Below are 15,919 nucleotides of genomic sequence, written 5' to 3'. Positions count from 1 at the left end.
TCATTAGCTAGTTTCCAATCTCTGGGCACCTGGCCTGTGAAATAATGATTTCCTTCACAAGTTAAACTATGTAGTTTCAAAATGTCAGCTATAAAAAACTGGAGTGCAAACCAGCCCTTCATATATTACATGTTTATTTCAATAAAATCTGTTTAACAAATGAATATATTGCTCTTGATTACCAGCAATATTTGTCTATTAGGGAAAATAAATAATTGGGAATTCCTGTACTGGAGAGAGAAAATGTAACCTGACTGAATGATACAATAGTATTTCCAGCCTGGTTTTGTTGCCCTTTAGGGCACAATTGCTTGTCACAGTAGTTGCTTCATAAGATGGAAAGAAGCTGGAACGATGTAAATGACAGAAATCAGGATTACCAAAACAGACTTAAGTGAGATTTTACTCTAGGCAAGTCTGCAGAAAGCCTCACCATGGAATTTTTTAATTCTCAGAAGCCAATGAGAGACATGGATGAATAAAATAACAATACGATGTTGATTTTCTGTAGTTTCTGATTTACTGAACATTGTAATTCATAACTCCCATTCTCATTTTGACAATAGGTAGCATTTTTAAGTGAAAAGTCCTGCACCAACTCCAACGGACAGAATATGGACAGTGGTTCTGTTGTATGAGACAGCTGGACAGATTTGATCCCAGGTATATCAGTGTAAATCAAGTAAATTCATTGTCTTTCATATTTACTGTTGATTTAACTGAGTTATATAGCAAGTTGTGTCTGACACCAGGATCTGGTAAAGTACCTCAGTGATAGTTTTGCTTTTTTTAAACAAAAAGTAACACACCAGTAAAACTCTTTTCCCCCAAATCCATTTTTCCTGGCCAGAAACAAAGGAGAAAAAATCTACCTGCCTGTTATAATCTGTCATCTTCAGCATCTAAAATGGACATGCAGGAAGGCAAGTTATTAGTTAAGCTTTTTTACCAATGCATCATAAAGTTTTATTTCAGCTAAAGCTGTACTCATTAGCGAGCACATATGAAATCAAGCGGCTACCAAACCCATTTATCACTTGAATACACTTATTGGGTATTGTCATTGTTCATTCCTTCTCATTATATATTTTCACAGAGATATCGCAACAAATCTGCATCTATAAATGTTCTATCAATAAAGTATCTAAGGTCTGGAATTTATTATAGTGCATAATTACTACGATTGAAATGGGTTAATTTAATTGTGTTGCCAGTGTAACTCTAAACTTAGAAAGCCATGTTTATGATTATTTTTATTACCTTGTTTTGTAACTATATTAATATACTATATATTTTTTCTATACCTCATCACTGCATTTCCTGCCCACTAAAATAATGGTGTGTACTTCCATATTTGCTGTTACTGTTCCTTTTCCTTAGTCACCAGACTACTACTTATTTTGGAGACTGGATCAGTTTCTCTCTAGGCAGCAAAGGATCAAAGTCCTGAGGCTTGATGCACTATAGGCTGAACCACTAAACTGGCAAATTATTGAACTATTTTAAGTGCATCTATTTTCTGGTCCAGTAGTTTTTTTGTTGTATTAAATACATTAAAGTTAACTTACTGTTACAGCTGAGATGCAAAAGTATATTCTAGAGAACACTTCAAGGTAACAGACCTAGTAAAACAAGGGAGGCAGAGATACAAGTAAATTCATTTTTTTTACTCCCTCTTCATTCTTTCCTTGATGTGTGCAGTTTGTACACTTATGATTGGACTTTACCAAGGATGGGTAACAATTTTTATTGGTATGACATTTCTTGTAGTAAAGAGATGGATCTTGCAAACATACAGCTCTTAGTGACATATTTTGCATTCAAAGACAGTCTTGACAAATTAAAAATAACTGTACTTGTTAAGTAATATTAAAAATAAATTACACCTCAGAGCACCGATTTGACTGGATTAATTAAATAATAATATTGCTAGTCATAATGGAGTTTCTGTTGCCTTGGAACAAAAGCCTGCCCCAGAGCTGCAATGAACATCTTCACTTATTACATTAATTTAGGATGGGATTGGGGGACAAGAGGCAGCAATATTACTCCTGGTTCCTCAACTAGTGACTTAGTTTTTAGAGAAACCAGCACCTCTTCACGAAGTCAATGAAACTGTCAAGTGCTCAGAATCTCAGGCAGGCACTGATCTGCCAGGTCACAGGTATACAACCTTGAGCTTAAAACATCATAACTTCAGGCCCCATGTTTGGAAATCTTTGTTGTAACTATTTTAGCCACATGTTAAGCTGGTTCCCAATACTGATGTCAGTGACAGTTCTGGGCAAAGGTCAAGGACGCGTGGCAGTATAGTGCCTGAGTGAATCTTTCAGAAGTATTTTGGAGCTAGATGTATAAAAGTAAAGATTCAGGTAGGTAGCAAGTAATATTTTCAAAACTGGCTTTTACTCTTTAAGCTTGTAACATTCAATGAAGTCAGTGTGTGCAAAATAACCCAATAGAATCAGGCCGCAGAAGAGTTCTGTTCATTGCAGAACATCCAAACACAAACATCAAATGAATCCTCAAAACTCAAATACATTCAAATAAACATAAGTAAAATCCAGTGTCTTCAAATTTTTTTATTTCTGTAAAGTAGAGTCAAATTTTGCTGACAGCATACCAACATTTAATGCATCATGATAGGATTCAGCACAAACTTAAAAATATATGCAAAAAAACTATCATAAAAACATTATAAATTACATTTTATAGCCTCTACAATGCACATGGCAGACTCTATACAGCCATCAAAGTTAGAATGCGTAAATGCATCACCCCCACATATAAGGGAAGGATTGATATGAAGAGTCATTTGTCCTGGACAACTGGGGACAGGTGTTGTAACCTGCAAAAGGGAAACATAAAAGACTGAGGATGAATAACTCTTTATTACCCTGAATGCTGTACAAGCAAGATATATATCATTGACAGATCTGATTTTGTCAGAAAACTAGGTCTCAGAGTCTAGTATTTATGGCTAAAATGACACAATAAAATGTTTACATTGGTTTTGCTCATTAATATATGGTCAAATTGTGATCAACTTACATAAAGGGTACGTTGGCCTAAAGTCCTTTCAGGGATGAACATCCACATTGTGAGTAATTTCAGGATATAATCTTATATATCTATTGCTCAGACCAATAGAGAGAACCTATTCATTTGATAGAAATCATCTTCTTAGAGATAAATAAGCAGCTTGCAATGTGTATGAAGTACAAATCTGACGTGACAGCAGTGCTTGCACTGGGCCAAACTAGTTCAAGGTTCACTCATCCAGACAGGCAAGTGAGCTGCAGAATCTTGCAAATGGTGACAAAGTTATGTGCATGTAACCCTGGGCAGAAGGTGTTTCCTTCCCATATTTTCCTAAGTTGTGAACTGTATGTACTTTTCCATATGAGGCTGTTCAATGGAATTCCCAAGGCACTTATTTTAGTATCTACAGGGCTGTTTACAGAAGCAAAATGTAATGTAAACAAATGGAGCAGAGAGAGTCACAAATGCTGATGCAAATGGCAGTAACTGTTTACATGTTTACAAAGATATGGAATTGGTCCAGTCTCTTTAGAAGATGGACCTAATGATTTATGTCACCAGCATAAAATACCGTTCAGGATTTCGCAAACTTCCAGCACAGATAAAAGAATGAACAATGAATTATTAGACAAATCTCTTTATCTAGTTTTCCCATGTCCAACTAATTTACTTTTTCTGACTTGGAAACCTTAAACATGCTTATGTACAATCTTTGTTCACTTCCATCAAAAAGTACTACGAATTATGGCACGGAACTGTTGTCCGTTATTACTGTTATCCTATTGCTTATGAACAATTAGAAATGGTAGGAACTCCAGGACACTTGCAACCTTTCCTTTCCCCACCACCTGCATTACTCAGCTCATTCTTTAGGTTTTCTAACTGAAAACCTCAAATTCCTGTAGCGTACACTGTGCCATTCTCAAGGTGTCACTGAAGGCAATACAAATAACAATGCAGCTGTGCTACCATTACCTCTATTACCTCATTGTTACTGTTTCACACAAGAACTCAAACAAAATCATATTCTAGCAACAGGTGAAAATGGGAAAAAATAAGGATGCTCTGAGGAAATGCACAAGCTAAAAATACTTTTTTATACCTTAGATTTATAGATCTTTAGTGCTGCCAGAACTTCTCTTCTACCTGTGTTATTGTACAAGAACAGAACTCCACCCAAGACCCCAGTGTATCCATTTTACATGTGCTTATTCTGACTCAGATTTTTATTAAAATAGATTCCAAGGTATTAAAATGAAGATACCACCTCTAATTTCTTTTCCTGTAAAAAACAAACTTTAATTCCCAACACTCAATACCTTGAACTTAGTTGTGCTGATTTCCAGCACATTTCTGTGCTACAGTGTGCATGCCAAGCAAAATGCTTTTGCATGCCACACTTTGCAGGTGAGCTTCAGATTTGCAGATGAGACACTGAGGACAAAAATGAGTGTTGGAAGGATATGATTAGTGTCTTATGGATAACTTTTCTTGGATTCGTTTTTCTCTATGCCATGTCATTTGGGGCTCAGGATACAAATGATAATTGGTAAGTGGGGATTGTGCTATATTCCTGTGATGATCAGCAGGTGCTGCAGAATTCAGGGCACTGTTTAGCAGAGCTCACTCTAAAGTTGCAGGAGCAGCAATTCAGACCAGTGCGCCAAGACACGGTGCTACTGATTAGGAGGGCACTGGTGCTAAGAAGGCAATACTGGTACATGTTTCAAGACTTGCTAGGTAGTTCTTGATAGCTTGCATGCATGGGGCTCCTGACTTGCTTTTCAATAAACGGAACCATGTTCCTATTTTTTGCCCCTCCCATTTCTGAGTTCATGTTGTGCCCCAAGAACCGTTTGATCGCCATGACAGATACTTAGGAAAATTAACTCTCATATGCACATTGAAAAATGCAGTTTTGCTCCAACAGCCATTATATGACATTACTGGTATTAATAGTCCCACTGTCGTTCAGGAGACTAGCTTATCCTCTACTTCTCTGGCTGATGAAGCTTTTACTGGACAACAGACTCATAGAAAGGAATTGTTTAACTATTGCCTTAGCAGCTGCAAGATGACAATGGAGGGCGTATTAAGAAAACTGGCTCCTGACAAGGCTAGAGGCTGTAGACAATCCCTGCCTTGTGTTATGCCTGCATGCCATGTACTGCATATTATCTGTGAGAACAAGGGTGAAAGCCCCACCAAAAAGTAGGACGTGTAGGCTTAGAGATGGTCAAATATTATGACATGCCAGGAACCTACTGCCTCCAAAATGATGATATCAGGTGTACAGGATCAGGGATGCCTGGTAGTTTCTTTTGAGGAGATGCCTGGTAGTCTCTTTATTTCTGATTTTTTTTTAAACACACAAAGTCAATCATAAAATAAAACAAGTTTTGCCATGCTTATTTGGAACCTGAATTTAGCAGCGTGCTATAACTCTCATCAGTATCTTACTATGCATTTCATACATATTTTAATCAAAATGTACTTATTGCTTAGGTCCTATATTTTGTACCATTATAAAAGCCTAGGTAGAATGCTCTAAGCTCTCTTAATATGGGTTGCTAAAAACATGAGTAGAATATAACTTGTTGACATATGAAATGTTATATTATCTACACTATGAGAGTTGCAACCTCAAAATGGCACTGTCAAAGCATGGGATGAATTTAATTTAAATAGGGCCTCAGTACTCAGTACTGTAATAGTATTTACTAAACATACTTTCACTATCAGTTTTATTACTTAATTTTGCCTAGTCAGGCATTGAAGGCCAACATGAGTAGAAGGCCATTTTGAGCGTGTGGAAAGAAAAGGGGGTTTGTGAAGTTAGGTGTCTAGCAGACCAGGAAACTGAAAGAAAGAGATGATCTGTGATTTAAACCCTTACTAAAATAATGTTTTATCATTTCCCCCTATCACATCCTCAGAACATTTTCAGTGTTATCCTGCCACTTTCAGTGTAGAGGGGCTCTTTTTGGCAGGGAGTTGGGAGGAATTTGTGGATGGCTGATAACTTGGCTGAGGTTGTAGAACATCTGAAAGCAACAATCTATTTCATCATCTTTTTTGCGCATTGTTCATCCCAGTGAGATCAGACACAGAGCAACAAAAACAAAACCAAACAAAACACTTTAACTGAATGCTCAAGAATAATGGCAGGGAGAAACAGGAGACAAACATAACATGGAACCGCTTCACCTGCTAGGACTGTGTGCACACACACACACAACCTTCAGAACATAACATCTCTTGCCCCATGATAATAGTTTAAGTACTTGGGTTAGAGAATGACTCATCTTGGATGACTCAGTCCAGGGGCTGGAGGTATCTCATTGAAGATGGCAGCAGGTTCTTTTGGCTTTCTCAAGTCACTTTGGCAGCTGGAGGATGTAACAGGTCTACAACACCAGCTGATGGACTCATAAAAAGCAGTCCCATTGGCAATATAATGTTTTCTTGATAAGTAGACAGCACATTATCTGGAACTCAACCTTGCATCTGATTGACACATCTACAAAGTGTCTTACTGTGGGTGTCAGTGTGCAAAGTCGTTGGACAGAGGGCAAATGCAACATGACAAAGCTTCTTTCAAATTGGTGCCACAGTCAGAGCAACAAATCATGGGTGTTGGTATGTATCTAGCTCCTCTTTAAAACATTGCTGAATTTCTTTAGGATATCTTGAATGGTGTCCATTACAGCACTGTACACTCCTGTTAACTTGCTGCCCAGTGGCTCAAACTGTTCTCCAGCTAGCAAGTTTGCTCACAGTCCTTCAGCAACTATGAGAAAGAGGACCCCTCAATTCTTCCCACAGTGGAGGCTGATGTAACATTCTCCTTTCAAATCAACTTTCTGCTGACAAGTCCACAAAGTTGGCAAGTCCTGCTTTGTGTGGAACAGCAGAGGGGTGATTACAAGACCATAGCAATTTATATGCCTCTTCCAAAATTAAGGCAAACTCAGAGCCTGAGTCTATCTGTATTACACAGAACACATTGCAACTTCATGTAGTGTAGGTCTCTTCTTCTATGGGGGAGGTATGTCCACACTGTTGACAAAACCTGTAGTGTAGATGTCTGCGAGTGTTCCACTGGCTGAATTTCCATTTGGATCAGCAACATTATTTGTGGCAGCAGAAATCTTACCCTGCTTGTTTAACTTCTTTCTGTGTGGCTTAAACTTTACACAACACACACATTTGATGTGATCCTTGTGCTTGCAATGATGGCAAATATGTTAATGGCATGTATTGCACCTGTGGCAGCTTCTCAGGGATGAAAAATTTATTGTATGCTGGTGGTGACTTCTTTGGAGAATCCCCTTTGGAATGATCTTGGAGAGTCTCAGTTGACATCAGTCTGCATTGCAGGGCTTCATCTTGAACCCATACACGAACTGAGACCTCAGGAGAGGCTCAAGATTGGTGCTAAAATTATAGTTTTTGGACCATCAACGCAACTCAGTTACATATGCTGGAACCCTTTTATCAGACAGTTGATGGCACTGGATGAAATGGAACCATCTATTTCAGATGGAGTCAGTGCAAAGTGATTTTTTCATTAGTGTAAGGATTTCATCATAGAACTTATCACAGTTAGTGCAGGAGTCCCTGCACAATGTCCTGGATATGTAAAATTCTTGTAGTCCAACACTAACATGTTAGAAGCCAACTACTGAACACACTATGGGAAGAAAGCCCTGGCAGTATAGCTCCCTTTCTCCTCCCTTGTAGCACTTGGCATTTACAGTTCACAATGAAGCATTAGTAGGATCCTGCTCACTGGGATCCCATCAGTTTTGTGTATTGTAGGAGTTTGTTTGTCCTAGTGAGATCAGACAGGGAGCAAAAGGGCTTTACTGTCTACTGGTCTTTAGGCTTGACTGAATGCTCTACAAACATAACACGAGACAGCAACGTGAGAGACAAACACAACATGGAATAGCCCCACCTACTGGTGGGTGTAGGTGTGCAAATGGTTGTATCATTCACTGGACATCTGTAAGAAATCCAACTAAACACACAACCCCCCCACAAGCAATGTGTGTATGCTGTAGCATTTAGTTCCACTTATTATAAATTTCAATACAATGTGTTACATACAAACTGGCTGGCGTTCCCTCTTCTGGGCTCTCATACTGGGTGTTCACTGGTACTTTCTCAGCCTTTCAGCTCTTGCGTTATGAAGAGATCCTGGCTTGCAGGTAAGCATCTTCCTTAGAGTCTCTGGTGATCCCAGAATCTTCAGTGGCCTGGATTGACTCAGCTCTCTCCTCAATGAAATGTAGATTGCTGGTGATATACCATGACACGTCCTGTCCAGCTTATCATAACATGGACAAGCATGGCTGGAAAACTGGTTTTCATCCTTGGTTTTTTTAGAAGCTGATTACCATTCTTTCCTCTTGATCTGTCCTTGCCTAGTGTTCCACACATGATTCTAATTGGCTGTCCCAGCTTTGTATGCATTATTTTTGTGATAATACTTTTCAAGGGCTTCAGTCCTGGTAGGAAGCATACTGCCTAATTGTTCCTGGCAGGATGTAAAGCAATGTGGGATGCCTGTTGGAAGGCCAGTAAAATACCAGACAGCTTGGACCACATGAACATAAATCAAAACAGGAATATAGAATACTCATTATATCATTAGTTAATATACTCAAATACTTGTATTATTTATATGGAGGCCATTTCAATATGCATAAACTAAAGTTAGCATGAACTATATAACCTACTGTAGGTAAGCTCCTACAGTTGAAGATACTGCTTATGAATCTCGATGCGTTTATCACCAAGACATGCCAAACGTATCACATTTTTTAATTTTACAAAAATATATAATATGACAGATTAAGGCTGAATGCCAGCATTTGTTTCATGAAAACAAAAATAATGTGCAGTGAAAATGGGAGGAAAAATGGAATTGGAACTTTTTTTGCTTTTTATTTAAATTAATTTATTCTAGCGATATTGTGACCACTCAGTTCATAAGAGAGATGGCACGTTTCTTCATATTCATCCATCTCATACTTTCACTGCTAAAATACACCAATGTAATTCTAATTTAAGAAAGACTTTTTACCAACATTTTCTTGAAAAATTACACAGCAGTAGAAAAGAATAGATTAGTGGCCAAAATGAACAGGCAGTTGTTTTGACTTCCATTATATATCTCTATAACCATATTATCATGGTAAATATTCTGTACTACTATATATAAAAATAAATACACAGCACCACTTTACCTCTTTTATAGATTTTCCCCCTACTGTTTTCACCCACACTCATTTTTCATTAGTTTCTTTTCTTTAGAATTATTTGTAAAATTCTTGCATTACCACCTGAGAGACAGTCTTCACATATTACAAATCTTTAATGGGTTGCAACAGGCTGAATTATTTTTCTCTATACAGCTCACTCCAGGGCTTAATTACTTTTAACAAAACACATATTTTTGTAGGGATTTCAAAGGAAAGATCATTTGCTGTATGGATGCTTAGTATTTTTAGTCTTCACTGAAAATTACTGTGAAGTCCACAAACCAGATCCAAAGTACCCAAGAATCAAAAGAGTCTTTCACTGAACTTTGGAGCAGGCTTTGTGCCCCCTACATAGGTAAGATGGAAATGTACTTCCTGAGGAACGACTGACAGGGGCACCGCAGGTAGTGTATGGTTGCTGCAGGGACAACAGTATTGGGATGCTATCTGGTGCTGGACTGAAGAGTAGTAACCTCACTGCATTCCTTCTCTTTCTATCTTTTGTCTGGTTAGAAAGTACTTTGAGAAGGCTGTGGAGCCAGCTGATTGCTAAGAGCTCAGTATAGAAGGGTTCAGAAGTTATGGAGACAGCAGGTGGAGGAGGGTGATTTTTTCATTCTTTGTCTCAGCCTCAGTCCTTCTAGGTGCCTACTCTAAAGTGATCTTCTCCACCCCCATGCCACAATATACAAAAATGTAAGAATTCTGACTGCAACTCGTCATCAACTCCCTCAGTAATTCACCATGTGGTGGTGACTGAAGACTGTGAACTGGTGTTGTAGTAAATTGCTGAATTCTCAGTAGGGGTTTCCTCCATGTGATAATGTTTATTTTCCTTCTCTGAAGCATTATTCAAGACAACCATTTTGTACAGTACAATACAAATCACTTAGATAGATTCATAAATTGTTAGGGGCTGGAAGGGGACTTGTAGACAGGGCCATCCTGGGCGTGGGGGTGTGAATTGGGGCAACTGCCCTGGGCCCTGCCTAGCTGGGCGGAGCAGCTGTGGTGACTCTGTGCTGATGCGGCCGGCTTTGCATCCAGCTGCTTGCTACCACCCCCCCGCCACCAACGTCACTGCTGCCAGTCGTGGTGGCAGCTTCACTGGGTTGGGGGCATGTGGGATTGGAACAGGGGCGGGGCATGGGCTGGTTTACCCCAGGCCCCGCACCCTGCTCGGGTCAGCTCTGCTTGTAGTTCATCAGGTCCAGTCCCCCTGCACTAGGCAGGAAAAGACAACTGGGGTCAAGTGACCCCAACAAGGTGACTGTCCGGTCTCCTTTTGAAGATTTCCAGGGTAGGTGACTGCACCACCATTGAAGGGAGTTTATTCCACAGTCTGAACACCCTGACTGTGAAGGAGTTTTCCTGGAATTGAGCCTGAAGCAGCCTTCCAGGAGTTTGTATCCACTGCTCCTGGTCTTCCCCAAGGGTACCCTGGTGAACAGCTGTTTACTGAGTTCTTGATGTGATCCCCTGATGTAGTGGTAAGCTGCTACCAAGTCCCCTCTCAGCCTTTTCTTCTGTATGCTGAGGAAGGCCAAGTCCCTCAGCCTCTCCTCATGTGGCTGGTCTTGCAAGTCCCTGATCATACGGGTGGCTCTTCTCTGGACTCTCTCAAGTTCTTCCACGTCCTTGTTGAAGTGTGGCACCCAGAACTGGACCCAGTACTCCACTGTAGTCTACAGTCTTCAGTGTGGAGTACAGTGGGAGTATCACTTCCTTCATTTTGCATGAGATGCAACGGTTAATGCATGCTGGCATGTTGTTTGCCCTACTGGCGCACTGCTGGCTCATGCGATGGTTGATCACTAGCCCTAGGTCCCTTTTGGCCGAGGTGCAAGTCGAATTGTCGCCACCGAGCCTGTAGGTATGTTGGGGATTGTTTGCCCCCAGATGGAGCACCTTACACTTCTGAGTGTAGAACTTCACCTGGTTTCGGTCTGCCCAGCTCTCCAGCCTGTCCAGGTCCGCCTGTGTCTGCAACCTATCTTCTGGCATGGCCGTGCTCCCCCATAACTTGGTGTTGTCTGCAAACTTGGCCAGTGAGCCTTTCACCCTCACATCCAAATCACTGATAAAGATGTTGAAAAGCACTGGTCCAAGCATGGACCCCTGAGGGACATGACTGGCCACTTGTCGCCAGGATGACAGATCCATTCATGAGAACTCTCTGGGTCCTACCATGCAGCCAGTTTTTCACCTACTGAACTGTTGAGCAGTTAAGCCCACAATATTCCAATTTTCCCACAAGGATATCATGGGGTACTAGATCATATACTTGTAGTATATGGCCCATGAAGCAGCTTTAACCTTGCAATCATAGTAGGAATTTCTTTTTATAAAAACTATTTTAAGCTACAAGAGTGGGTTGAATACAAGAGTGAGCTGAATTTACCTCATTTCATTAAAAAATAGCAAAACAAGCTTGTGTAAAAGCAGCCTCCTTGAATAGTAGAAAATACAGTAGATAATGAATCCTACATTGTATTATTGCAACATCTGCTACTGCCCCTGTAGTTACAATCTATAAAGTCTTCCATTTAATCAGCCTACTTAAGGGGTTAACTTGCTTGAAAAGAAATCCTGCTCTTTTCTGGACCTTAATGTATGACCAGATTGTAGCTTTTACAGGGGTATGCAGGGAAGTACTGCATCAGTGGAAGTTCCTGAAGGCAATCTGCCTGAAGACAGAAGCAGGCAGAATGTCTTCAGGAATACCTGGGACTGCATGCAGGAGTACTGTTACACAGTATCCTGGAGAAAAGGTGCAGCTATATGGTTTCCCTGTAATCATAAATAATAACTCCAGTAAACTAAGTTATTCCCCCTTGGTTTGCTAGTGTATCATTTATTCTTTGTATTTGCCTTTTGGAGGTAAAGCTCTTCAGGTGAGTAACTACCATTTGCCTTGTGCAGGACAAGCTTTACATGGAAATGAAATAAATAGGCTACTCCAGAGCACTTCACAATGCAGGCCTGTCCACTTACACACTTACCATTTGTTTGCATCAATACTTCTTCCCTCAGTCCCCAAATTCAGGATGGGAAATGTGGGATTAGAGTAAGGACTTCTAGTCACAGCCCCTCGTGTGTCTATTCAGGATGAGAGTCCATCACAGGCTTATGAAACAAAATCATCATTTTAAGCTTGTATCTAAAATACCTTCTATGTCTAAGAAGTGTGGCCTGGTGAGCTACCTCACAGGTATTACAAAATTGTACCTATAGTCATTGCTAAAAGATAACAACTAACCAGCTGTCCCTGTGGTGACATGTGTCCCCCATTCTCTTTCCTGAAAAGCTAGTTGGAAGCTAAAAGCCCCTTATTTCCCTCCTCAACTTTTTCTCCTGCTTCCTCTTGGTTAAACACTTTCTCAAACAGTAAGCAAGCCAAGAAACAATCATTTAGAGGAAGACGAATAGACATGGTTCCTTGCCATTAGCCACAAGGGTCACGTGTGCACAGCTGGATGCCTGATAGACAGCATTCTAGCAAAATGCCTCACTTGCAATTTCTTATGCATATAACTCAGTATAACAGGTTATAGGTGGGCTGGGCAGTCATAACTCTTTATTGCTTAGGCTTTAAGGGCAGATCCTTAACATTGTTCCTGAGAAATATCTGTTAGCTACTTGGGAATATGTATGAATTGCCCTTCTCATTCCAGAGCCATACACTACAAAGTAAACAAGGTATTTCTTTAAACTGTCATTTCTGATGCCTGCAGTCCAGGAATTCACACACGTGCTTGAACTGAGATTTCACAAATTAAAGCTCATTGTAACACCTGACTTCACTAAGCTTCCTGTGTACCTTTTTATGGCAGCTTTTCTATAAGCAGTGGTCTGTGTTGTTTTTAGAGCTTTCCATACTCTAGTCACAATCTTCATAAAGAAAATATACTTGGTCATTGGAAGACTGCAGGATTATTTTACGAAAGCAGACTAAGTAGGTGGCATACTACGTTAACATCTATAATAAATATGTGGAATTAAAAACGATGCTGTCCACATAGTATTCATTTGGTGTTTTTGTTTGTTTGCTGTTTTGCAGGTGCTCAGTGAATGCTACCGCCACGTGGCTCAATGAAGCAAATAAGTCTTCTTAAGAAGTGTGATACATGAAAGGAGGTGTCACAGAGGCATTAACTAAAAATGTTTTTTTCTTTCATATCCATAAGCAACCAAATTACTTCAGTTTAGTTTCTACTTAATGTGAGGTATGCAAACAGAAACAGTTTTAATTCAAATCAGAGGCTATGTAATATGACTGCTTTTCCACCTTTAACACAGGTTAATTATTTGTCCACACCCTAAGAGATTGTAACTGATATTCTCTCCCTGAAAAAGGGACCCCGATATATTCTTGGTAAACTGATTCTGCAGAACCACTCATTTTCAATCTCAAACTATTTTGACTTGTTACATCTTTTTCTTTAGTGCATCTTTATCTGTATTTCCAAATTCAAGAGCGAAGAGAAAACTAAATGAAGATCAGATATTTGGAAGAGAAAAAGCAAAAATTGGGAAACTAATGCAGGAGATAAAGAGGGGGAAAAGAAGGGAAAGATGCAATTTCCTCCTCTGTCATTCCTTTCCTTTTTAGCAGTATTTTTATGTGAACATGAATGGGATGATGTTTCACAGTAAAATGTTCCAAGTGCCCCGTGAACAACTCTCAAACTTCAATAAATTAGAAGACAATGTGATGTTGCCATTGTTTTTACCTTTTGTCTTTTGTTTGCCGTGAACAGAAAGACTAAACCTAGACACTGAAAACAATGACAATGGTAGGCATAGGTTGTAATGATCATATTCTAGCCATCACACTGGCTTCTAAATATCTTCTAATATATTCCAGCATAGATCAACAACAAAAGTGCATATTAGCATTATCTTGTGTATTTTACTTTATTAGCAAGATGAAGATGCACCTTCTTTAAAGGAAGGGATTTTGGATTTAATACATTAACACATTTGGATTTAATACATTATCTAATATTTAACATAATTAAATATCTGACTGCAAGCTGTGTATCTTGCCAAAGTTCTTGTTTATGTTCCAAATTTAGGTCAGTAGACATTTCATTTTAGTTTTTGTAATAGGCCAAGGTCACTGAGCATAAACAATGGAGAGGTTAACTAGAGAAAGGGTCTTTCAATGTTCTGCATTCAAATACATTTAAATTCCTTTTCTAGATTAGTCATATAAAAATGTTTCTAATTGGAAATGAAAGACTAGTGAGTTTTCAGCCCTTCATATTACTATATATTCATTAAATGAGATGGGGTTATCATGTTTGAATCTCTATATTTTAATCCACAGGCCAGTTATGAGCTAGTCATTTTTGTAAACCATCCCATAAAAGATAATAATCAGGAAGGGGAGCATGCCATACATTTCCCTTTTTCTTGCAAAGCTGTTGTGCATATGCAGTCCAAATTTTCTTAGGCTGGAAACAGGTATTGCCAAGGGAACACGATTAGCTGTGAAGCAGCTGATCACACCCTAGGGGGTCTACAGACATCCCTGGTTGCTGCACCCTAACTTGGGACTCATTTGCAAGCAGAGGAAAACCCCTGCTTGCAGAAGTGCCCTTCCATGCTGGCGAGTAGGGGAATCCCCATGCATCCTAAAGCACTGAGTTTCCTGATTTACCCAGATGCTTCCTTGAGGTAAGTGAGGAAAGCAGGCAGGCACTCCCACAGCTTGAGAGGGCTCATCCTGGCTGTGAATCCCTGGGCTGTGCAGGACCAGGCCCCTCAAGCCTATGTAGCCCCAACCCCATGGAAGCCGGAGTGCCAGGGTAGCTTTATGCTGCCTGAGCTCTTCTGCCATAAGCAAGCAGACATAGGCCACAATAAAGCAGCCAAATTTATTACTATCTTGTGTAACGGCCACAAATTTGAGCATCTGTAGTGTGACTGAAGCTATGGATGTCTATCTGCTTTCACTTTGTGTGTCCACAAACATTTTTATGGCAGCACAAGGGTGATGTCTGTTTCCACCCTTATAGCCATATTGCATAGGCTACTTTTTTCAGCCCCATTCCCCACATATTGTCTTTGAATCTTACCTTGAGTGTTTCAGTGGCATGGCTGATAGCAAATGATTATAGAGAGGGCTATAGCTAGTGAGTACAGAAGTGATTAGCTGTGTTAGTCTGAAGTCAGACAGAAGGCAGAGAAGAAATGGAATTAGGACTAGCTAATTCCAGAGATGGAATTAGGACTAGCTTCTCAGATTAAGGACAATAAGAAGTCCTTAATTTCCACCCTAGAGTTCTAAAGGAATTGGCCGAGGTCATTGCAGGACCCCTGGCATGGCTTTATGAGCACTTGTGGTGCTCTGGTGTGGTGCTGGAGACCTGGAAGAAGGCCAACGTGGTTCCCATCTTCAAAAAGGGGAAGAAGGAGGACCCGGGAAACTATAGGCCAGTTAGTCTTACCTCGATCCCAGGCAAACTGTTTGAGAAAATTATTCTGGCACACATCCATGAGGGGCCAGCAGGGGACTGCATGCTTAGGGGCAACCAACACGGGTTCATCAGTGGCAGGTCCTGTCAGACCAACCTGGTGGCCTTTTATGATCAGATCACCAG

At 40.0% G+C, this 15,919-nt stretch overlaps 1 protein-coding gene across 1 annotated transcript in view; it reads right to left on the bottom strand.

The window, feature by feature from the left end:
• Window positions 1-2,562: 2,562 nt before the first annotated feature.
• Window positions 2,563-15,919, bottom strand: part of RNLS (renalase, FAD dependent amine oxidase) — a 48,556-nt gene continuing 35,199 nt past the window's right edge. Inside the window, exon 4 of the mRNA XM_019507721.1 lies at window positions 2,563-2,848. Within this exon, the coding sequence (XP_019363266.1) occupies window positions 2,696-2,848 (153 nt within the window). The 3' untranslated portion in view covers window positions 2,563-2,695. The remainder of the gene's footprint in view (window positions 2,849-15,919) is intronic.

This window comes from Gavialis gangeticus, unplaced genomic scaffold (genome assembly GCF_001723915.1).
Source record: "Gavialis gangeticus isolate Ggan-Ray unplaced genomic scaffold, GavGan_comp1, whole genome shotgun sequence".
Taxonomy (NCBI): Eukaryota; Metazoa; Chordata; order Crocodylia; family Gavialidae; genus Gavialis; species Gavialis gangeticus.
This window is presented reverse-complemented; position numbering and strand designations above follow the sequence as displayed.